This window comes from Zalophus californianus, chromosome 13 (genome assembly GCF_009762305.2).
Source record: "Zalophus californianus isolate mZalCal1 chromosome 13, mZalCal1.pri.v2, whole genome shotgun sequence".
Classification (NCBI taxonomy): domain Eukaryota; kingdom Metazoa; phylum Chordata; class Mammalia; order Carnivora; family Otariidae; genus Zalophus; species Zalophus californianus.
The window spans coordinates 11892788-11916704 of NC_045607.1; the positions used below are offsets into that span (position 1 = coordinate 11892788).

Below are 23917 nucleotides of genomic sequence, written 5' to 3' on the forward strand. Positions count from 1 at the left end.
AGACAAAGGGAGGATGTTTCTATGGAAAGAATCCTGACTGAGAATGCTTAGAAAGCTCAGGTATGCATCTTGTTCACACAACATTCCATAAAATCGATTTTACATCTCTGGATCTATAAAAATGAAAATACTATCCTCATTGGATCACTATAAAAATTATGTAAGACAGAAAAAGTCAAGGTAGCTCTTACAGTAATGGCCACAGTAGGCTCTCAACCACTGTAGCTACTACTTTTTAATGCCATGAATGTAAGGAAGGGAATAAACTTAGTTTATGTTACAAGAAATGAGATTAATAGTGCTCTAAGTGCACTAAGACAGCGACAAGTTGCTCAAATTCTTCACACTCTCTCTCTTCTTTCCCATTCCCTACCCCTCACAAAACTCCTCCCCCCCAAAATAAGACTTACCCAAATAAGAAAAAAAATGAAAGATTATTCTCAGGAATTCCCTGCTCTCCTCCCTAGCTTCCACATATAAACTTCTGCTTTTTGCAAAGAAAATATTGACAACTTGGCCTATGTTTAGCTTGTAACCTTCACAGAGATTCTAGAGTAGTCTATTGGGCTAAGTCTCAGGTATATGTGTTTCTGGCTACTTTACTCTGCCTAAGTCATTTATTAGCCTACTTAGATACACTATATTAGACCAAACCACATAAGTAATATTCCTGTAAACTCATGCAGTCTTTGAATATAAGGTTGTATAAGACCTAAAAGGAAAAGCAAGATCAGAGGAATCTTATTTATGTTCACTAAGATTAAAGAGACAGAACTCTAAAGAGAATGTTTTCTTACATATAAATTTGTTCTAAAATTATTATAGAATTTCCATTTATCATCTCTTACTCTAGACACTCAAGAATCATCCCTACTCCTTAAATTTTTAAAATAATACCTGTAAATTGGTTTTCTTTCTGAAGTGTTCTTCTTCTGGGACTGATCCACTAATAATAATCGATGTTGTTTTGATTTCATAACTTAGTATTTTTTTTTTTACTTTAGGCTCCACGCCCAGCATGGAGACCCCAACTCACGACCCTAAGATCAAGACCCAAGCTGAGATCAAGAGTCGGATGCCCAAATGACTGAGCCACCCAGGCATCTCAATGACTTACTATTTTTTATTCTTTCTCTGCCCCACTAAGGTTCCACAGTCCGTCTCAATAATAGGTAAAATATATGAAGAACATACTATATGCCAAATGTGTTATATAGTTTCTCAGTAACAAATAATACTATGAGGAAGATTCAATCACTGCCATTTTACAGCTGAGTAAACAGGCTCACAGAGTTGGAAGGTACTTGCTAGTCAGTGGTAATATCCATATACTCTGATTCCAAAGCCAACTTCTAGTTGATAACCCTATGCTAATGCTTTTCTGCTGCCACAGTGAAGAGCTGGGAGAACAGTGCTGGGGCCCAGGTTTACTTTCTGTCTCCTAAGACAACACTGAAGAGAAATCTCTATTCCTGTTCTGTTTGCCACCTTTTTCTAACCATAACCAAAAGGCCTAACTTGGATACACTGGAACTAAAATATTTATTGCTATCAGAAAGTATACTCAAGTAAATCCACAAGCAACATCATAATTTTGTAAAACTCAAGACTGAAGTTACATGTCAATAAAATCAATTCAACAACTATTTATAAAGAACTACTATGTTTTAGATGCTTGGGATAAATCAGTGAACAAGGCAGATCAGGAACCTCTACTGCCCTAGTAGAGGTTTCTAACGGGGAAAATAGATAATAAGCAAAATAAAATTAAGTATATTATGCATATAGTATATAATATATATAAGTATATATGGTATCCTGGAAGTTAAGAGCAGACAAACTGCAGTGTTACGTGTGGCAGTCAGGCATTATGAAGATGTCAATCTGAGCACAGATTTGAAGAAGATGAGGACCTGAAAGAGATGAATAATAGCAAGTGGGAAATGGGAAGAGCATTTAAGGCAGAAGAAACTGTTAATAGCGAAGGCCCCGAGAGCACGGCTAGAGCAGAAGCAGCAAGGAAGAAGAGCGGTCAGAGAGAAATTCGTTCATGGTATAACAGGCAGTAGACCACCTTTCAGTGGTCTTAGGAGCCACTGAAAGGACTCTGGCTTTTACAGAGTAGAACAGGTTTAAAGAGTTATGAGCAGAAAAGTGATCTGATTTGATCTTAGGCTGCTGTGTTGAGAATATATGAAGGAAGGCAAAAAAAGAGGGAGATGTGAAGAGGCTACTACAGTAGCTCAGGTAAAGGTGACAATTCATATAAGGTTAGTGTAATCTAAGTTGTAAGAAGCAGCCAGAGTCTAGACAGATTTTGAAAGTAAATAGAATTTCCTGACTGACTGGATATGGGGTGTGAAAAATGAAAGTAAAATTCTTGGCCTCAGCAACAATTAGGAGAAGATGTCCATGAACTGAGACAGTAAAGACAGGCAAGGAGAGCATTCTAGGGATTGGTGGGGGTGAGGTAAATGTGAGATGTCCTGAAGGCTAAGTGAAAGAGGGATAAGGAAGAGGGGAGTGATCATCCGTATTATATACTGCTCAAAGGCCAAGGACTATGAAGACTCAGACTGACCACTAGATTTAGCAATTTAGGTCACTATGGACTTTTTTTTTCCAAGAAGTTTTAATACAAAGGAAAGCAAAAAAAAAAGGAAAGGTAGTGGGGCATCTGAGGCCAAAAAAGCAAAAAGGAAACAGATTTCCTCTGCTGCCCACCACAGGTAAAAGAGAGTATGGAATTTGACTTTGACCAAATTAACTGACAGTTTTTTTTTTTAAACTGATACTCAGAAGAGACCATAACATAATAGGCTATAATAATCTATTATTAAAAATGTCTAACATACAATCCAAAATTGCTAGACAAAGAAACAGGAAAATGTGACTCACCAGACATTAGAATTAGCAGTTAAGGATTTTTAAAGTAGCAATATTATAATTATGCTCAAGGACGTAAGAGAAAATCTTCTTGAAAGAACAAAGGAAGTCTCATAATAAACTATAAAAAAAGAATCAAATGGACATTCTAGAAATAAAAAGTACAAGATCTGAAATTAAAAAAAAATTCATTGAATGGACTTAACAGAAAATTGGGGATGATAAAACAGAGGGGCAAGCCAGCTTTAAGACATGTCAAAAGACAGTTAAATGATATCCCACCTGAAGAAAAAAACGGAAAAAAAATTATTTAATTAGAAACAGAGCCTTAGAGATCTGCAGGATAATATCAAAAGGACTAAAATATACATAACTGGAATCCTATGAGAGAAAAGAGAGATGGGGCAGGAAAAAAGGTTGAAAGGAATAATAAACCAGATTTTCCTCAAAATTGGTCAAAACAAAACAAATATTTTAACAAAACTTAAAAATTCCAGAAGCTCAGGGGCACCTGGGTGGCTCAGTAGGTTAAGCATCTGCCTTCGGCTCAGGTCATGATCCCAGGGTCCTGGGATCCAGCCCCGCATCAGGCTCCCTGCTCAGGGGGGGAGCCTGCTTCTCCCTCTCCGGTTTCTCCTGCTTGTATGCCCCCTCCCTCCCTCTCTCTCTGTGTCAAATAAATAAAAAAAAAAAATTCAAGAGGATCAGCAAATCACAAGGAAGACAAAAAATCACATGCCTAAGACACATCATATTTAAATGTCTGAAAACCAAAGATAAAAAATAATTTTAAAAGCAGCCAGGAAACAATGACTCATTCCATACAGAGAAACAGTATCAATAAATGCATGCTGACTTCACATGGGAAACAATGAGAGCCAGGCAACTGTGAGAGAACATCTCTAAGTGCTAGAAGAAAAAAAATGTCAACCCAGAATCCTACAGCCAGTGAAAATATCCCACTGGAATGACGGTGAAATAAAAACATTTTCAGATAAAGAAGTCTAAGAGTTAATGACTTTAGTAGATCGACACTAAAAGAAATGTTAAAGTAAGTTCTTCAGATTGAAGGCAAGTAAGATCAGACAGGTACCTGGTTCTTGAGGAAGAAATGAAGAGCAAGAAAAATGATAAATACGTGGGTAAAAATAAAAGACAATTTTTCCTCTTAATATGTTTAAAATACACATGACTGTTTAAAGATGTTAAGTGATAGCTTGACGATATATCAGCCTCAAAAATAGTTTCTCCTTTCTTATCTATACCTCCCTCCCATATTTATAGAAAAGCGTAGTACCTGTTTTAGTTTCAAAAAGAAATTTTCAGTAGTACTACGTTTGCTGAAGGGCCAGAATAATCTTTCATTAGGTGAGCAAACACGGACTTTTGTCTCTATGAGAAATCGAACAGGCTCCTGTACTTCTGTTATTACCAAATCAACAGCTGTGGTCATAAACAGCACTTTATCTAGAAAGAGAGGGGGGGAGAAGCAAATAAAAAAATGGAAATATCTTTGCTCATATAATTAATGTAAAATTACTTTTCTCACAAACTTTCAAGATAGCTTAAGGTAATCCATTAATTAAATCAAAATCTAGAATAATCAGATAAATTGCTGTTTTGAAAACCCTTTTTCTGTATTGAGAATTCTTTGCTTGGGTAGACTCCTTGGAATTAGTGACAGCATTACATAAAAGTTTATGAAATGTCTGTCAGACTGATCTGCAAAAGTGGCATATGGCCTCTTCATGCCACTCTCACCAACACTGGGAATTCTCAACTTTTAAAATCTTGGTTAACTTACCCATTTATCTATAGTGCTATGAGTAAAAATGAAGGGGAAAAAAATAAATGCTCAACAGGAGGCACTAGTTAAGCAAATAATGTTACATTTTCAGGATAGAATATTATACAGCCACTAAATGGCATTCAGGAAGAGTAGGAAATAACTTGAAAAAGGTGGTTTCTGCACAAAATATCTGAAAAGCTACATAAGAAACTGATCACAATGGTCCTCTTGGGATGGGGCCCTGAGGACTATGGTCAATTTTTACTTTCCCCTCTATATCCTTTTAATTTTTAACCATATGTACATATATTATCTCTCCATAAAAATAAAATTTAGAATTCTGTATATAAATAAGTACATGAATAGAAAAAGGAAGCAGGGAAGTGAAAAATTGAGAGGGAGGGAAAAATAAGTGGGGAAAAATGATACTTTGTTTATAGGTCAAATTTAATAATAAATTCAAAGACCTATACAAGTTCTTTGGTTTCACCAGAATTAAAAAACACTGATATTTGTCAAATAAGTGGTCCTAAGGTTTGGATATCTTTTTGGGACTAAAATTTCTGTTCATGATATCAATAATCTGCATCACCTTTAGGAGTTTCTTCATTTACAACTTGAAAAGGTAGAGATTTTGGATTCCAGCTCCCAGTGATAACATAGGACTTTCCATCTGAACTTTTGCCCATAGATTCCTAAAGAAAATAGTAAAAACAAACATTAATGCCAAATAAAGGAACAACAGCTAGTTCCCATTTTGCTGCCTTTAAAAAACAGGAGTCATAAAAATGTAAAAATATGAAAGAGGGTCAGATATTTTTTAAAAAGCAGAAATATATGTGAATGAGACGACTGCAGTTAAAATTAAAGATGTGCCAATTATTTTTGCAATTGCTCCTGAAAAATTATAAAGTAAATGCTTATAAATCATATCAAATTCTGCAAATTTAGAGAAATGTACCACCTGAATCTATGCTGAGTTCTTCTGTCAAGTGCATAATTATCACATAAATTTTAGTTTTGAAAATAAAGATTTTCAAATAGCAACAATACTAATACCACCTACTTTTAAAAAACTCATGATAGTTTGTAAACACTTCCCTCACGAACTTTCTCTTTGATTCCAACTTCAACTTTAAATTATAAATAAGGATTATTCACCATTATACAGTGAAGAAACCGAGGCTGAGACTAAATAGATCTAAGGTCAGACTAGTAAATATTAAGTCAGAAATAAGGAAATTCTTTATCTTTGTTTATTGCTATTACAGCTCACAAGAACACCTTCACAAAAGTGCTTTACCATCAGATTCAAGTGAGATAAAGTGAAACCTTTATCAAGGAAATAGTGTATAACCTTAAAAAGAAAAGCAATCCTTACCAAATCTAACAAGTGCATGTCACTATTTCGTACATCTTTTCCTGGGCTAAGGAGAAGACCAAAACACCTGCAAAGAAAGAACAGGCATAAATTTGGAAGAAAGATAACACAAAAAAGACATTTAAACTAGGTCATTTAAAATTCTTATTGATGGATAAAGGACACATTAAAATTATCAATAAATTAGCATTGCCCAAATAACCTTACTTCTTTTACTTACAGAAACCAATTCTCTTGTCTTTTATTATCACATAGCTGAAGTCAGCATATTAGCTGACGATTTATGGGAGCTAATTCAAAGTGAACGAAGTACTCACTTCAAAAACAAAAAGAATTCCCCAGAGAACAAAATTTTTGCAAATATATTTTTGAATATAGTATATGGTTACTCCACTGGATAAAAACCAGAATTTATATTTAAGCTGAATTTACTAAAAATGTTTACCTTTCAATGGCCAGTTCTTTATTAGTTGTTTGTTGCACATAGATGACAATCTTCTTATCCGTTCCTTGGCGAAGTTTAAAGCACTGTCTGTCCTTCTCTTTAGGAACTGCACTGTAGAACAACATGTTTCATTAATTTTGCAAAGTATTTTCTTGTGACATATACTAGAACAACCTCTCTTGAATCTAGGATTCTTTTGTATGCCTGGTTTTCAAGTCATCACAGAAATTTAAAAATCATCTACCTCTTGATGTGAAAATATTATCATTACTGTATGTAATCCACTAAACAATTGTAAGAGCTAGAAAAAACTCATGCTCCCTAAAATGTGGCTTTAATTTAATTTTCTGTTGTGAAATTAAGTTAGATATCTGACTTAGCATGGCATCTAGCACGTAGGCACTGAAAAAAACATTAGTTTTCTTTCCTTTCAATTTAGTCATTTTTTTTTACAAATATTTATTGCCTTATTTGTTTAAATATGTAATAAAGAAAAAATACTTAAACATCCTTTGAATTCCAAAACAAGGTACCTTCAAAAAATAATAGAGATAAGGAAAATTAAGGCCAACAGTAAGCTGTTGCTTAATGTTTCCCTTAAGCAGTGATAACCTTATTATTCACCTGTGCAATAACTATAAAAATAATACTAATGATATAGTTAAACATCACCTTAAGAAAAAAGTTGAAAATATTCTTAAAATTAGAGTTTACCAAAATAATCCCCTACTCTCCCACACACCACTTTCTCTGGTTCCTTTGTTCTCAAAAGCAAACATCTGCCAATGGCAATCAGCCAATATGCAGCAAATACAAATTATGTCTTCGTAGTGTACAACTATAAAATAATGGTAGCAGAACCATTAAAAGATACTATAAAAGGCTACGTGAGAGTTCTAGGTACCTACTCAAACGAAAAAGTGGCTCTGAAAAATTAAATTAGTTGTCTGTTTTTTGTTGTGTTTTTTTTAAATAAAATTAGTTTGAAGACCATCTGTATTTATAGAGTAACCAATTCAAAAACACTCTATTATCAAACTAAGATAAGAAAATCAAAGAATCGGGGTGCCTTGCTGGCTCAGTCAGTGGAGCATGTGACTCTTGACCTCACGGTTATAAGTTCAAGCCCCATGTTGGGTATAGAGATTACTTTAAAATAAAATCTTAAAAAAAAAAAGAAAAGAAAACCAAAGAATCTTAGCAAAGGAGTCTGGAAATGACAAACATGTACAAAGAAAAACTTCTGCATACCAAACTTCAATATTTATGACTGACAGAATTTTCACCTATAGGGATATAGACAGATCTCAATTTTCAACTGATAACAGATACACTAGTCTTTATGTTCAGCAGATGCTGACACAGAAATAAATATAATCCCATCTCTTAGCAGTATTTAAAACAACAACAGATATAAAGTTGTCTCTGGTGTCCTAATGCTGAAGTACAAGGAAAAGCCACATTAACAGGAAGCAGAGTGGAGACTGTAAAGAGTGAAGTTCACTTCACTGCTGTCAGGGAGTTTAGATTTTAGATTTTATTTCTAGTCTTGTCATCGTATCATTGAATAGATCCACCCCAATAATTCTACATTGACTTCCTACTATATAAATTACAATACTGAGATCCAGGCTTAACATCCCTGGGCTTCTTTACTTATAAAACAAGGAAAGTATGAAATACCCAGCATACCTAATAGGGTTATATGGTAGAATAAATAAAACAAAAAAGTGCTTTGAATGGTATAAATGAAAACGCTCCATCTTCCTAAGGGCTAAATTGAAAGTAGGTTTCTAACATTAATAATATAAGAATTATACTTTTCCAAGGATGAAAAGAAGAGCATTAATTCTTGTCACAATACTTTGTATTTATGTTAGAGTAAATCTATCTTGTGCTATGGTTACTTACATATACCTGTATTTTTTGGATAGGTGTTAAGTCATATGGTATATCACTGTATTATGTTCTTAGTGAAATATAATGAACATACATTATATTAATTTGAGGTGAATAACAATGCTTTGACATTTGTATATATTGTGAAATGCATATTTTAATTATTCTGGTGAACATTTAATTTCCACTTTTTAATTTTGTTATTATAAACAGTATTAAGGGGGAACATCCATCTTGATAATTCTTTAAGTACCTCGATGATGTTTCTGCAAATAAATTCCTGGACATATTACAGAATTACTGGAAAAAACAACTGCATTTGGCCAGTTCAAATCTGATAAAAAGAGGCTTACTTTTCAATAAGTTCATCACTATAATAAGGCCACAAAACACTATTTTCTACTATAAACTACAAATTCAATAAAACCATGTAACAAAAAAAGAACAAAGCCCTGACAAATGTGAAGAGCAAATGACAATCTAGGGATTTTCTGTATAGCATTTCCTTGGTATGAGGGTGAACAGAACAGGGATGATTGTGATTACGACCATTCTACCTTGAACATGCCTGAGTCCAAAAGCAAGAGAACTAGTTCTAGTGCTTCTGAGAGATCTTAGACATCGTTCCTATTTGTAATTGAAATTTATAAATGGGATCTACATAAATTTCTTTACTAAAGGGGAAAAATGCAGTTTAAAGAAACTTTTGTTCCTTAAAAAGGAAAAAAATTGTTACAAACTTTATAGATTATAATTTCCACTTCCTGGGGCAGGCATACATACTGTGGGAAGCAGCACATCCCAACAGTTGCTGTGAGAACAGAAATACAGCTGATGAGAGGGCACAGATACAGTGTCTAATACTTCAGTGCACAAATCAAAGTTGAAGCTGCATTGTAAATGAAATCGGCCACCAGATGGCATGAGAATTCCAAAAATTTTTGCAGGGAGACCAAGAGTTCTCAGTTGTTCAAATAAATAAACCAGTCATCATTGTGCTTTCTAATTTGAAAGCAAAATAGTAGAAATCACTCACATTTTAATGCTATTTTATTTTACCCATTTTATGAGGTAGTCATGAAGGAAAGAGACTTTGAATATGCAACTGTCAATTATGATCCAAGAAGCACCTAATGTGTGATATGGGTTAAAAACAAAACAAAACAAAACAATCATCTCGTGACCGTAGTATTTTAAAGTTAGAAAGCACTTTAGAGTCTAGCCAGCTTATTTTCTAAGTAAGGGAACTACTGCCAGGAGATAAAGAAACTTGGAAAAGTTCACAGTGTTAATAGCAGCAATAATTAACTAAATCTAAGTCTTTATTTCTATTCTAGGGTTCTTTCCACTACTCAAAAAAAGTACCATTTTACTTAAAAGCCCAAACCAATTATTTCTGACCATACATGCAAGGTTAAGACTTCAGACACACACCTCATTTCTCCTCATCCCCAATGTGTTCAGATAAACTATAATGGAAAACCTGATGTCAACAGCCTTAAGATCTTTAGATTATTAAAACAAATTAACCAGCTACAAATCCAGCAGGCTTAGCTTCTGTCATATTTCATAACAGCAGTCGGCCAGTTACTTTGAGTCTAGAAGAACAAAGTAACGTGACATATTTCCCCACCGAAAGAATTTTTTAATAGCTTTAAAATTCTTCAAATCTTGCCTCTTGAAGAGAGAAATTAAGAAAACAGTGCCATTTACAACTGCACCAAAAACAGTAAAATACCAAAACAGTGAAAGACCTATGCTCTGAAGATAACACAAACAGAAAGATATTTCATGCTCATGGATTGGGAGAACATGTCCATATTACCCAAAGCAATCTACAGATTTAATGCAATCTCTATCAAAATACCAACAGCATTTTTCACAGAACTACAACAAATAATCCTAAAATTTGTACGGCATCATAAAAAACTCTGAATTAGCCAAAGAAATCTTGAAAAAGGAGAACAAAAGTGAAGGTATCAAATCACAGATTTCAAAATGTATGACAAAGCTGTTGTAAGCAAAACAGTATGGTACTGGCACAAAAACAGACACATAGATCAATGGAAAAGAATAGAGAGCCCAGAAATAAACCCACAATTATATGGTCAATTAATCTTAGACAAGGAGTAATGAATATACAATGGGAAAAAGACCATCTCTTCAACAAATGGTGTTGGGAAAACCGGACAGGAATATTCAAAACAATGAAACTGGACCACCTTCTTACACCATACACAAAAATAAACTCAAAATGGATTAAAGACCTAAATGTGAGATCTGAAACCATAAAAATCCTAGAGGAGAGCACAGGTAGTAACTTCTCTGACACTGGTCACAGCAACATTTTTCTAGATATGTCCCCTAAGGCAAGGGAAGCAAAAGCAAAAATAAACTATTGTGACTACATCAAAATAAAAAGCTTCTGCACAGTAAAGGAAACAATCAACAAAACTAAAAGCCAACCTTCTGAACTGGAGAAGATATCTGCAAATGATACATCCAATAAAGGGTTTGTATCCAAAGTATATAAAGAAATTATACAGGACACCTGGGTGGCTCAGTCAGTTAAGCACCTGCCTTCGGCTGAGGTCATGATCCCAGGGTCCTGGGATCGAGTCCCGCATCGGGCTCCCTCCTCAGTGGGGGGCCTGCTTCTCCCTCTGCCTGTTGCTGCCCCTGCTTGTGTGCTTGCTCTGACAAATAAATAAATAAAATCTTAAAAAAAAAAAAGAACTTATACAATTCAACACCCAAAAAACAAATAATCCAATTTAAAAGAGGACAGAAAACATGAAAAGACATTTCTTCAAAGATGACATACAGATGGCCAACAGACACATGAAAAGATAGATGCTCAACATCACTCATCATTGGGGAAATGCAAATCAAAACCACAATAAGATACCACCTCACACCTGTCAGAATGGCTAGTATCAAAAAAGACAAGAAATAACAAGTGTTGGTGAGGATATGGAGAAAACGGAACCCCGGTGCACTACTGGGGTAAAGCAAACTGGTGCAGCCACTGTGGAAAACAGAACTATCTTATGATCCAGTAATTTCCCTACTGGGTATTTACCCAAAGAATATACAAACACTAATTCCAAAAGATATATGCACCCCTATGTCTACTGAAGCATTACTTAAATAGCCCAATCAGGAAAGCAGCCCAAAGTGCCCATCAGTAGATGAATGGATAAAGAAGATGTGGGGTGTGTGTGTATACACAAAAATGCATACCATGGAATATTACTCAGCCATAAAAAAGACAAAAAATGAAAAGAAATCAGCTTTTTTCTGATTTCACTTAGCATTATAACCTCATCCATGCTTTTGCAAATGGCAAGATTTCATTCTTTTTTTATGGCTGAACAATATTCCATTATATGTATCACATCTTCTTTATCCATTCATCTATTGATGGACACTTGGGCTGCTTCCATAATTAGAGAAACACAAATACCATATGATTTCAATTACACATGGAATTTAAGAAACAAAAGGAACAAAGGTAAAAAGAGACAACTCAAATATCAGACTCTTAACTATACAGAACAAACTGATAGTTACCAGAGGGAGGGAGGTGAGTGGGATGGGTAAACTGGTGATGGGTTTTAAGAAACCACTTATTGTGATGAGTGCTGACTATAGTTTTTAAATCTCTGTATTATGTACCTATTTTTAGTATATGTGCTGCCGAAGCGAGCACTGTATTACGTACCTGAAACTAATATAACACTGCATGTTAATCATACTGAAATTAAAATTTTTAAAAATTTAAATAAAAAAATCTTTCCTCTGCAAATTTGCCTATTTCCTTTTATCATTTACAATATAAAAAAACTCTACCTATAAAAGCAATCATTTTATACATGAAAGTTATATAATCTGACCCAGAGTTTCCCTTGAACCACAGATACAGCATGTTAATACAAACTTGAAAAAAAAAAGGCAGAATAAAATACCCTACCTAAAATAACCTTTACCATCATCTTCTTTTATTTCTAAAGACACAGAGAAGGTAAAGATGTCACTGTCAGGAGTTTGGGGTGCAGCAGTTGCTGAAAGTGGGGTCTGCTTGGCGGAACGGCGGAAGGCAGTGGCAAAACTGTAAAGTATCCGGCTTACCTACAACAGACAAGTTAGAAAATGGGCTGTTACCAGAAAAAACAAAATAACCTTTATTAAGGCTGAAGGTTACCTATTTTGTGTGTGTGTGTTGGGGGTGGGGGATAATTCATCTTTCCCCCATGGATTTCTTTTGGTAAATAATTTGTTAGGCCTAGAAAGCAAGCAACACTAAAAATGGCCAGAGAAGGGGTTTTAAAAAAGAAATGGTTATAAACACAAGAAATCCAACTGAAAAATAATTTCCAAAATTGTTAAAAACATTCTGAATATATTATAAATAAAAAAAAATCCTACAAGATTAGCTTTAAAAGAACAGTTTGGAAATGTGTCACTCTTAGTCTCTGACACTCTTAGCAACAAGGTTCTGGTTACCCAAACTTCTAGTTTCTTTATATTTCAGCCCATCAGGCTGGGATGAATAAAACAGCAACGAATTTCATTTGGCTTATTAAGTGACCATAATAAATACCGCAATTAACTTCAACACAGTGAGGGTACAGGTGAAGTTTCATTTGCAGACACTTTTCTGGTAAGGACTTACAGCTTCTTGTATTTCGCACCGGAAGACATGTATTCTGAAGAGCTCTGCATTGTAATGACTTTCAGTGAAAGCAAAACAGTCACTCTCAGGAGTTCCATCATGCCCTCTGACACAGAACAGGATTTTGTAGATAGGGTAGTTTGCTATTTCAGTGTTTGTCTGAGGATCTAAGAGTCTGTTCAGGAAAAAAAGTTACAGAGAGCTTAGAGAGATTATGGACTATTTTCACTATATCCATATTATGATTTGAGACTCATCATTCTAGCAAGATCATATAAACCATTTTTGGTATGCTAATCATATTCTTGTTTTTGTTTTTTTTTTTATTTATTTGACAGAGAGTGACAGCGAGAGTGGGAACACAAGCAGGGGGAGTGGGAGAGGGAGAAGCAGGCTTCCCGCCGAGCTGGGAACCTGATGAGGGGCTCGATCCCAGGACACTGGGAACATGACCTGAGCCGAAGGCAGACGCTTAATGACTGAGCCACCCAGGTGCCCCAATCTTAAGTCTTAATAAGTAAGTCATATGTGGGGGCGCCTGGGTGGCTCAGTCGTTAAGCGTCTGCCTTCGGCTCAGGTCGTGATCTCAGGGTCCTGGGATCGAGCCCCGCATCGGGCTCTCTGCTGGGCGAGAGGCCTGCTTCTCCCTCTCCCACTCCCCCTGCTTGTGTTCCCTCTCTGTGTCTCTACCTGTCAAATAAAATAAAATCTTTAAAAAAAAAAAAGTCATATGTAGATTCCTGAAGTTATTAATTACATAATTCCATGGTATTAAAACCTACATAATCTTATGCTTTAGGGAGGCAAGCAGAAAGACAAAGAATAAGTACACAGGTTTCTCCTATATAGTCTGTACCTAAATAAAGACTAGATCAATGGGTAAATTAGACTACCAAAATGAATCATTAAAGCTGTGTTTCTCATTACCTCCTAAAAAATGACCTAATCTGCTGTATTATTTAAAAAATAAAAAACTGATGTACTTTCTCAGAGTGAAACATATTCTTCTGATTCATGGCAAATAAGAGTGTACAAAATGTTAACACCTAAAAAAAGATAATTACTAAAATCAAAAGGATGCCATTTACTGAAAATCAAAGGTGTGTCATTCATTCAAATATGTATTGGTTCACAAATACTTCCATGATACCTACAATATTCCAGGTTCTGTTCTGGACGCTTAAGACACAAATATGAAAGTAATGAAAAGAAACTGCAATTTCAACACTAAATGGGCAGGGCCATTAATGAGGAAAGCCCAAGGGTCCCTGTGCATAATGGAAATACACAGGAAGGGGACCTAATTCACATTCAAAGGCACTTTCATGAAAACTCTGGAAACATGGGCAAGAGAAACTGGTTTTTGTATGTCTACAGAATTAAAATGTATCAGAACAAAGTATAACTTCAGCTGGGTAATAACTACTAAGAAGGACATAGAAATGAGCACTAAACAAATTTTATGAGAAGTTTCACATTAACGGGGCACCTGGGCTGCTCAGTCTATTAAGCATCCGACTCTTAATTTTGGCTCAGGTCATGATCTCAGGGTCCTGGGATCGAGCCCTGCATCAGGCTCCATGCTCAGTGGGGAGTCTACTTGAGGAATCTCTCTCCCTCTTCCTCTGCCCCTTCCCCTACTCGTGTGTGCATGCTCTAAAATAAATAAATCTTTTAAAAAATGCTGATTCTGATATGTCAATATTATTATTGATTCTAATATGTTCTGTTAGATTCAATATGAAACTTCATACTGAACTACTGTGTTAAGCTAGTATCTGTACTGGTGGAACAGAGGAAATATATATACTTTCAGATCAACATATTTCAATATGTTATCTCCAAAACATTTAAATTTTTAATGTACCACACACAACTAGGGTGGGGAAGAATATAAAAAACTGTTCAAATGAGTGACTAATTTTCATCTGGGTCACAATCCTTGGAAGACATAAGTGCCAGGTGAATTAAACATTACATGAATAAAATAATTATGTATTTTGTTCACTACCGCTTCTTTCTAAATCTGTAGGGCAGAAATCTGATCTGAACATTTCAAGAAACTGGTCTTACCTCACAGTTCCTTCAGATACATTCGGCACTGACAGGGTTACATCTAGGGAAATCTGACACTGGCTTCTTAAGATGGACATCATCCTTAAGGCTTCCACTTCACTCCTGGGAGCATTTACTGAGGCACAGCCTAAATAAGTTAGTTTGCTGAAAACTACACTGTCCTCATCAGCAGCTGGTGTGAAAGGACTTGACCCTTCAGAATCTGAAAGAAATGGTAATGGAAAGTTACTTTCATTTTAGTATTTTGTTGACATGAATACCAAGTAAAAACCTAAAAGTTACACTTAGGTCTAAAATTAAGAACTAATGAGATAATATGTCATTGCCCCAGAAGAACTGCCCATTAAAGCCAGAAATTTCACATTAAAACTGTCACTAACACCAAAATTTTTAGGGATTGCTTTACTGTCATTCCCAAATCTAAAATGTGATCTGCAGTTAGATCTGATTTACATTTTTGCTTCTTCTAATTTGTTTTGACTTTATAATTTACATTTAGGTCAAAAATATATTTAGCATTTTGCCACTGTGAAAAATCCTATCTCTGTCTTCTTCCTGATCTGTATTGCTTTATTTCTCTCATTCATCATCTTAGCCACTTAATGTTCTCCCAATACCCGTGGTTTCCCTTTCCCAATAAAGCTGCATAGTTTTAACACTCTATTTTTCCCAATGAGCCTTTATAATTCCCCTATTCCTCCTCTTCTGTGGTGCCTTTTGGCTCCCTTTTAAAAAAAACCTGGCAACTACTCCCAAAGAGCTATCTATACAGACCTGCAGCAAATATCTCTTCCCCTAGCATTACTCCTCCACATCTCCAACACTGTACTCAAATTCCTTCTTCCTTGGAAAAATCTTGAAACGTTCTGAAATAAGACTTCCTCAATGTCATTTAACTGCTGTTATCTCTTCCTTTGATATCAATGACATACATTTAAAGGGAAATGAGAATGGTACATATACCTACCCTTCTCACATCCTCCTAAATCTAGAATCTGAACATTCTAGAAAACACAGATAATGGTTTTTGCTTGCTCTGAATCAAACCTAGTATAGGGTAGGCACTCACATATTAAAAACAATAACCTTCAGTTAAGCAAGCAATGCAGCAGTCCTAACCTCCTTGTCCAGGTTTCACTGGCAAGCTCATCTCTGGTTTTTGGAGCCCTACTAATGGCACAGGGTTAATGGTGGATGAAGCTGAGAGTTGGTTAGAAAGAGGTCCATCTCCTTCACCATCCAGTTGCGACCTTTCCACAAGTTCCTTGTCCCCTGGCTGGTCGTCCATTGGAGGATCCATCAGCACATCTGCTAGCTCTTTTTGCAGCTGCTGCTCACTTCCATTCCCTATAATCTAAGGGTCACAAATACACACAATCAGCAAAGTGAGAAAGAAAGGCCAGTACTAATTCAAATGGGTCCGTATTCTAGAGAAAATCATCAGCATTTCTTTTGATACAAAGATATCTTCTGAATGTTTTTCAAAAACAGAATAAATCAGGATCTGCAATAAATAAGAGCTGCAGCTGCTCTCTTAATTCTTTTTTCATGGAAAAAGTGTATAGTGAATTTGAGATTATTGCCCAGAAATGTATGTGACAGTGTTCCTGAAACTTTTCTACAGTGGCGTCAACTAACAATTAAAATATCTGTAATCTTACTTGTCTGGTGAGAAATAATCTGTTAAGAGGCGTATCTTTAGGGGCTTCTTTAATCTTTAAGAAACAGGGAAAATGTGTTTGCTTGCAAAAGTTATCATAGAAACAGACTGATTAGGTAATAAATTTTCACATGTATTTTACCACTCCTACTATATAAAAGTCAGTCTCTTGTAATTCTAAGGGAGACTCCTTTGATATGAACAGTTTCTTAAAGTTCTGAGGCACCTGAATAAAGCTAGTATGTATAAAATGGCCTGAGGAGAAGCATTCCATTTCAGTGTCAAGTGTTTTTCTAGAGTCATGATGGTTTATTATTAGTTGCTCAATAAGGAAGTAAACAAGTGCAAAATCAAGTGAAGACTGACCGATGTTAAGGAAAACCACAAGTGACAAAACCCAGTATTGTCACTAAATGCTTATTCAAGAAACACTAAAAAAAATTTAACAAAACAAGTTAGAAAAAGTCATGATGAAGAAAGGGGGCTGATTTAGGAGGCTTTCTGAAGACTAAAACCTGAAAAAAAGGTAAAGTGGGTGGGGCTAGGAGACTGTTTTAAAAAGAATGAGGTCCTTCCAGTCAAATCAACACAAAAGTTAGAAGCAAAATTCCAATAATAACAGACATACCTCTGGACTACCAAAGAACTCAGTTCAAACATTTTTTTATAACTCTATAAGCTTCAAGTTCCTTTGGCTGTAAATTATAACTGAGAAACAGTCTTAAGTCTTTTTTGCTGACATTTTCCCAACGAAATCTAACATGTCAGCTACTCTTGCCTTGGAAATAAGGGCCACACAGGTGTTCAGCCTTGTGGCTTCAGTGACAATGTCTATTTCCCTGAACTTCATTTTATGTTTACAGTTACTGCTAATGGAACTACAAGTGGGTCAAGTAATTTTAATTGTTTGTTACGCCTGATCCTACACATCCATGAATGCAAATTTCTTCTTTCAGGAGTTCTACTTTCAGAAGTTTTTTAAGTCATCAAAAAAACAAACCACAGCTTAGTTCCAATTACCCTCTCATTCTTTCAGAACTGGAGAGCAATTACTCTATCACCTGCAGTAAACAAAAGATAGTCTAATTGAACCTAAACTGTTTTCTAAGGGGAAAAAGAACATAAGTAGGATAGTTACAGCTTCCTGAAGACAGATGGAAAAAAGATATTAGACTCCATGTTTGTGTAATTAGTAATAACTGGGGAGACTATCACCAAAAGAGTAAACTAAATCAAAGAGAAGACATTATATTTTACATGTTACAAAGTACTGTTTTGTTCTTTGGTTTATAGGGTAATTAAGCTCACGTTTCCTGTTGGATAGGGTGCCTACATTTTCATATATTCATCAATAAAAATACACCTAAGCCTGAAAGAAAACATGCTTATATGCTTATATTTTGTGTTTATACATGTTTATCTTGCATTCTTCTTTCGTTTATAAAGTCTATAAACATAAGAACTGCCTTCTACTTCCTCAACTCTTCCTTAAAGACTAGGAAAAAGAAATGTATACACACAAACATGCTGATTTTTAAAAGCTGTTTAAAGACAGCAATGCAACATATGCTTTGGATGATTAGGGTCAATACAGTACTCAACAATTATGTTAGATTTGTGAACCTTCAATTTAATTTCAAAATTACTGTCTGTGACATAATAATATACATACTTAAACCAGTTTTCTTCGTTGTTTTTGTTTTATTTAAAAATATTTTTTTTATTAAGTAATCTCTATGCCCAACATGGGGCTTGAACTCATGACCCTGATATCAAGAACTGCATGCTCGATTGACTTAGCTAGCGAGGAACCCTGTTTGTTTTTTAAAGATCTTATTTATTTATTTGAGAGAGAGAGAGAGAGAGAGTGAATGAGAGAGAGATCATGAGCAGGGGGGAAATGGAGAGGGAGAAGCAGACTCCCCACTGAGCAGGGAGCCTGATGTGGGACTCGATCCCAGGACCCTGGGATCATGACCTGAGCTGAAGGTAGACGTTTAACCAACTGAGCCACCCAGGCGCTCATCCGTTGTTCGCTTTTTTTAAAGACAGTTTTCCCTAGGCTTATCTAGGAAACATTCAGCAATGGCTTTCAGGGTTCTCAAACTTTGGCATGCATCAGAAGCACCTGGAGAACTTTTAAGACACAAACTGTTGGGCCCCAAATGAATTCCAATTCAGTGAGTCTGGGTGGACCTGATAATCTGCATTTTTAAAAAGTTTCCAGGAGATGGTGATACTGCTAGTCTGGGGACCATGCTCTAAGAACTAACTTTAGGTTAATGGGTTTTTTTTTTTTTTTGAATGTTCGTGGCAGCTTTATTCCAGATATTGATCTTGGGGAATGGATACACAGACTGTGGTACATTTAACAAATGGAGTGTTGCTCAACAACAAAAAGGAACAAATTCGTGACACAAGCAACACCATGGGTAAATCTCTAAAACATGCTGCATGAGAGAAGCCTTGCGTAACGCAGTATGCACTGTATGGTTCCAACTCTATGAAGTTCTAGAACAGGCAAAACTAATCCATGGTGGAAAAAATCAGAGTAGTAGCTGTCTCTGCATGTTGGGTAAGAGGGCAGATTGAGGAACATGAGACATTTTGGGATAATAGTAATGTAATTTTGATCGGAGTCTCCATTAAACAACTGTGCACATTTGTCAAAACTCGGAGAATGTTTGCCTAAAATGTGCATATATCATTGTGCATACCTAAAAAAAATAGCTGTAAATAAAATGAAACTATTTAATGAAGTGCATGTTGAAGTATTTAGGGGGAAGTGTTCTTAACCATGACTACACAGCATAATAACAAATATTACCAGGAAGCATGTTAAAATTCAAATATGTGCTCCTCCCTCCGTCCTCTCAGGTCCCAACCTAACAAGTAAATCAGTCTCAGAGGTAGAGCCTGGGCATATGCATTTTGAAGAACCGCCACAGGTGCTTTACAAAACAGTTGGCAGGCCAGATTAGGCCAGCAGACTGTAGTTTATTGACTCCTGGTATTGATGAATAGCTTAAACAAACCAACAACTACTTATCGCTATACTTCGTGTTGTAACAGAAAATAAACCCACTATTAATACGGTTTTCTGTTCCCTGATGCCAACAGCATTCTTTTTTTTTTTTTTTTTTAAGATTTTTATGTATTTACTTGACAGAGACAGAGAGAGACACAGTGAGAGAAGGAACACAAGCAGGGGGAGTGGGAGAGGGAGAAGCAGGCTTCCTGCCGAGCAGGGAGCCGGATACGGGGCTCGATCCCAGGACCCTGGGATCATGATCTGAGCCGAAGGCAGATGCCTAACGACTGAGCCACCCAGGTGCCCTGCCAACAGCATTCTTAACAGATAACACAATCATCTCTAAAATAACACACTGCAATATTAGTCAAAGGGTAGACAAACAGATCAATGGAACAAAACAGAATCCAGAAATAGACTGACACATATATGGTCAATTGGTTTCAATAAAGTTGAGAAGATAATTTAATGGAGAAAGAGAATAAAAGAAATGGGACTGGAACAATTAACTTGACATCCATACCTATGCAAAAACATGAAGCTCAGCCAATACTTCATATCACATACAAAAATTGATGCAAAATGGATCACAGGTCTAAATGTAAATCCTAAAGCCATAAAACTTACAGAAAAAAAGGAAAAAAACCTATGAAAATCCTGGAACACAGAGATTTTTAGTGACACAAAAAGTAGCATAAAAGAAAAAAAAATGATAGGGGTGCCTGGGTGGCACAGTCGGTTAAGCATCCGACTCCTGGTTCTGACTCAGGTCACATCTCAGGGTTGTGAGATTGAGCACCTGCTTCAGGCTCTGCACTCAGCATGGAGTCTGCTTGAGACTCTCTCTCTCCCTCTCCCCCGGCCCCTTTCCCCTATGCTCTTGCTCTCTAAAATAAAAATAAATCTTTAAAAAAATGATAAAATATGCTTTATCAAAACTAGAAACTTCTGCTCAAAAGACACTTCAGAGAATGAAAACATAAGCCACAAGACTTGGAGAATATGTATCTGATGAAGGATTTATATCCAGAATGTCTTATAACTCAATAAGGAAACAAGCAACCCAATTTAAAAAAATGGGCATTTCACCAAAGGTATACAGATGGTTAACTAATAAGCACGTGAGAGAAACTCAATTCATTAGCCATTAGAGAAACTGAAACCGCCCTAGGATGCCTTCATATACCTATAAGATTGGCTAAAATTACATTCAAAACAATGCTAACAATACCAAGGATTGGCAAAGAGACGTCATAACTGAAAAACTCTCATACACTGCTGGTGGGAATGCAAAATGGTAGACTCACTTCAGCTGTTTTTTGTAAATTTTATAGTTAAATATACACTTACCATATGACTCAGTCCTAGGTATTTACCCAAGAAAATTAAAACATGTCCTGACTGTGAATGTTTATAGCAGTATTATTCATAATCACCAAAAACTGAATATAAGTGTTTATCAACTGCTTAGTGGATAAACAAAACTTCCATATATCTATACAATGGAATACTACTCAGCAATAAAAAGGGATGAATTAATACATGCAATAGCATGGATTATTCCAAGTAAAATAAGCCAGACATAAAAGGCTACACCATACTATAAGATTACATTTATACAGCATCCTGGAAAAGCACAACTTCAGGGACAGAAATCAGATCATTGGTTGCCAGGAGCTGGGAAAGAGATAAGAGGATGGACGAAAAAGAAGCACAAAGGAACCTTCTGGAGTGATAAAAATATTCTGCATCTTAATTGTGGTGCTGGTGGTTATTATATAAGAGTTTGCACTCACTAAAGCTTATAGGACTGTACACCTAAAAGGGCTGCATGTTACTGTGTGTAAATTTTACCTCAATCAACTTAAAATAGAAAGGAGATATTCATGGTGGCGAAGGCTATGCATATGTGAAAGGAGAAGGGTTAAATGAGAAATCGGTATACCTTCTTCTCAATTTTGCTATGAACCTAAAACTGCTCTAAAAAACAGTCTATTTTTTAAAAAATAGAAAAAAACATGGTTTCTTTGAAAGATGCAATTTGAGAACACACTGTTCGTTTTTTCATCCATGGTTTTGTTTTTGATAATAACCTCATTTTACAGACTCTCCTGTGCCCACCTCATCTGCTGCCAAGATACACAAACAATCCCTAATATGTAACTACAACCCCTTCCTCAACTGTCTACAGTTGAGAAGAAGAGAGAAATCTTCAGCCAGATACCCCAAACTTGGTATGTCCAACTTAAATCACTGTCTGAGCCTCCTCCTGTATCCTTTTTATTTTTTTTAATGAAGCTCCATGCCCAGTGTGGGGCTCGAACACACAACCCCAAGATCATGCTGTACCGACTGAGCCAGCCTGGTGCCACCTCTGCTTTTTTTTTTTAATTAGTGAATTGCACTACTATCCACTTAGTGGGCCAATGAAAGAGCAAAATCACCCTTCACTCCTCTCATTCCCACATTACTCATAAATCCTACTGATCCTTGCTCAATTGTGCATTTTTTTCCTTCTTCTCTCTGCATAGGTAATACCACAGGACAGCTTATGTTCATTTTACATAAGCCTTCTATAAAGACAGGATTATATGTACGGATAATACAAGGGCCATATTTAGATTTGTGTCCATCTCCATGTAAACTAGAGTAAGAGAAGGAGGGGAGAGTACTTAAGAAACAGTCCCAAATTGAGAGAAAAAAACAGTAAATATAAAGTAGCCAATTTAGCAGCTATTGTAAACACAAACATAAATATTTGCAAGGACAGAGACTGCATGATGAATGATTTATTCATAATTCTGCTTACAAAGCAGGGTGGTAGTAAAAACTGGGGATAAGAGTTGGCTTGTGACACATCTCCAGGGGGCACCATTCACATACAGACCATGTGAACAGCAACCCCTTAAGGGTTGGCTGTACGGAGTATAGTCTGTGGAGCTGTACTTAGTAGTCCTACTTGAGCTCCACAGTAAGACAGAGCTGAGTTTGGGACATGGCTCTGACACTAACTCTGTTGGCTCTGGGCTAATTAACCTCTGGGAGCCACAATTGCCTCATCTCTAAAATGAAGGTGTTAATGTCTATCTCACAGGACTATCATGTCATGAGGGTTCAATGACACAATAATAACATGATTACAGGACATTTACTGTTTATAATTCAGGCACTGTATGTAATTTTTACAGGAATTATCTCATTTCTCACATCACAGTACCTGCCAATTAGTAAGCATACAATCAGTATCTCCTTACCCCACTTTCAGCTATTAAAAAAAAATTTTTATTTTTAAGTTAATTTCTACACCCAGCCCCTACACGTGGGGCTTGAACTTACAACCTTGAGATTGAGTCGCATGCTCTACCAACTGAGCCAGCAAGTTGCCCCCCACTTTCAGCTATTTCTAAATAAACTCTGACCCACCTACTGGAGTTGAAGTTTGAAAAAAACAAATAATAAGTTAAAAAAAAAAAGTATTTGTTCTACTTTCCATTATCCAGAGAAAACTAAGAACACACCTATTTATGTGAAAGACCCATTACTGGAATAACATCTGTCCTTTCTAAATATATCAAATAAAAGTAATAATTTATATGGTAGAAGTGGCTACAGGTCTATTTCCTTAAGAGCAAAACTGCATTTATAGAAGCAAGGGACAAAATGTTTCAAAGGCAACAGCCAGAGTCATTTCCTGGTGTTAATTTTCTACTCCTAACTTTATAGCCCCTGTTTCCTGTCACCGCAACAATACCAGCCAGGTCCCATTTGATTTGACAGTTATCCAAAGCTACCTTAGGCAGTTTGGGATCTTTTTACAGTAGAGATTTTGTCTTCAAGAAAGCATGCTTAGGAAATAACAGTGTGCACTTGAGAAAATCATAGACGATCAGAAAATTAAAGACAAATTTTGATGACCTACAGTTCCACTACTTGTGTCAGACTGTAATGAAAATATAAATGACAATGGTTCAGACAGTAATTTTACTCAGCTTCGGTGTAAAAACTAAGGCATTTTGAAACAAGTATATAAAGCTCAGTTTTATCAGAAAGCAAGGCACAAAATAACCAGAAGTCC

The 23917-nt window shown here is 35.9% G+C and overlaps 1 protein-coding gene across 3 annotated transcripts in view; it reads right to left on the reverse strand.

The window, feature by feature from the left end:
* RABGAP1 (RAB GTPase activating protein 1) overlaps positions 1–23917 on the reverse strand; it is a 156864-nt gene that overhangs the window by 93665 nt on the left and 39282 nt on the right. For all 3 annotated transcript variants that reach the window (XM_027614632.2, XM_027614631.2, XM_027614634.2), the window contains 8 exons: positions 16271–16505; positions 15149–15353; positions 13076–13250; positions 12374–12531; positions 6502–6612; positions 6057–6123; positions 5268–5370; positions 4184–4353 (listed from right to left, as the gene is read on the reverse strand). In XM_027614632.2, coding sequence (XP_027470433.1) covers positions 4184–4353; positions 5268–5370; positions 6057–6123; positions 6502–6612; positions 12374–12531; positions 13076–13250; positions 15149–15353; positions 16271–16505 — 1224 coding nt within the window. The remainder of the gene's footprint in view (positions 1–4183; positions 4354–5267; positions 5371–6056; positions 6124–6501; positions 6613–12373; positions 12532–13075; positions 13251–15148; positions 15354–16270; positions 16506–23917) is intronic.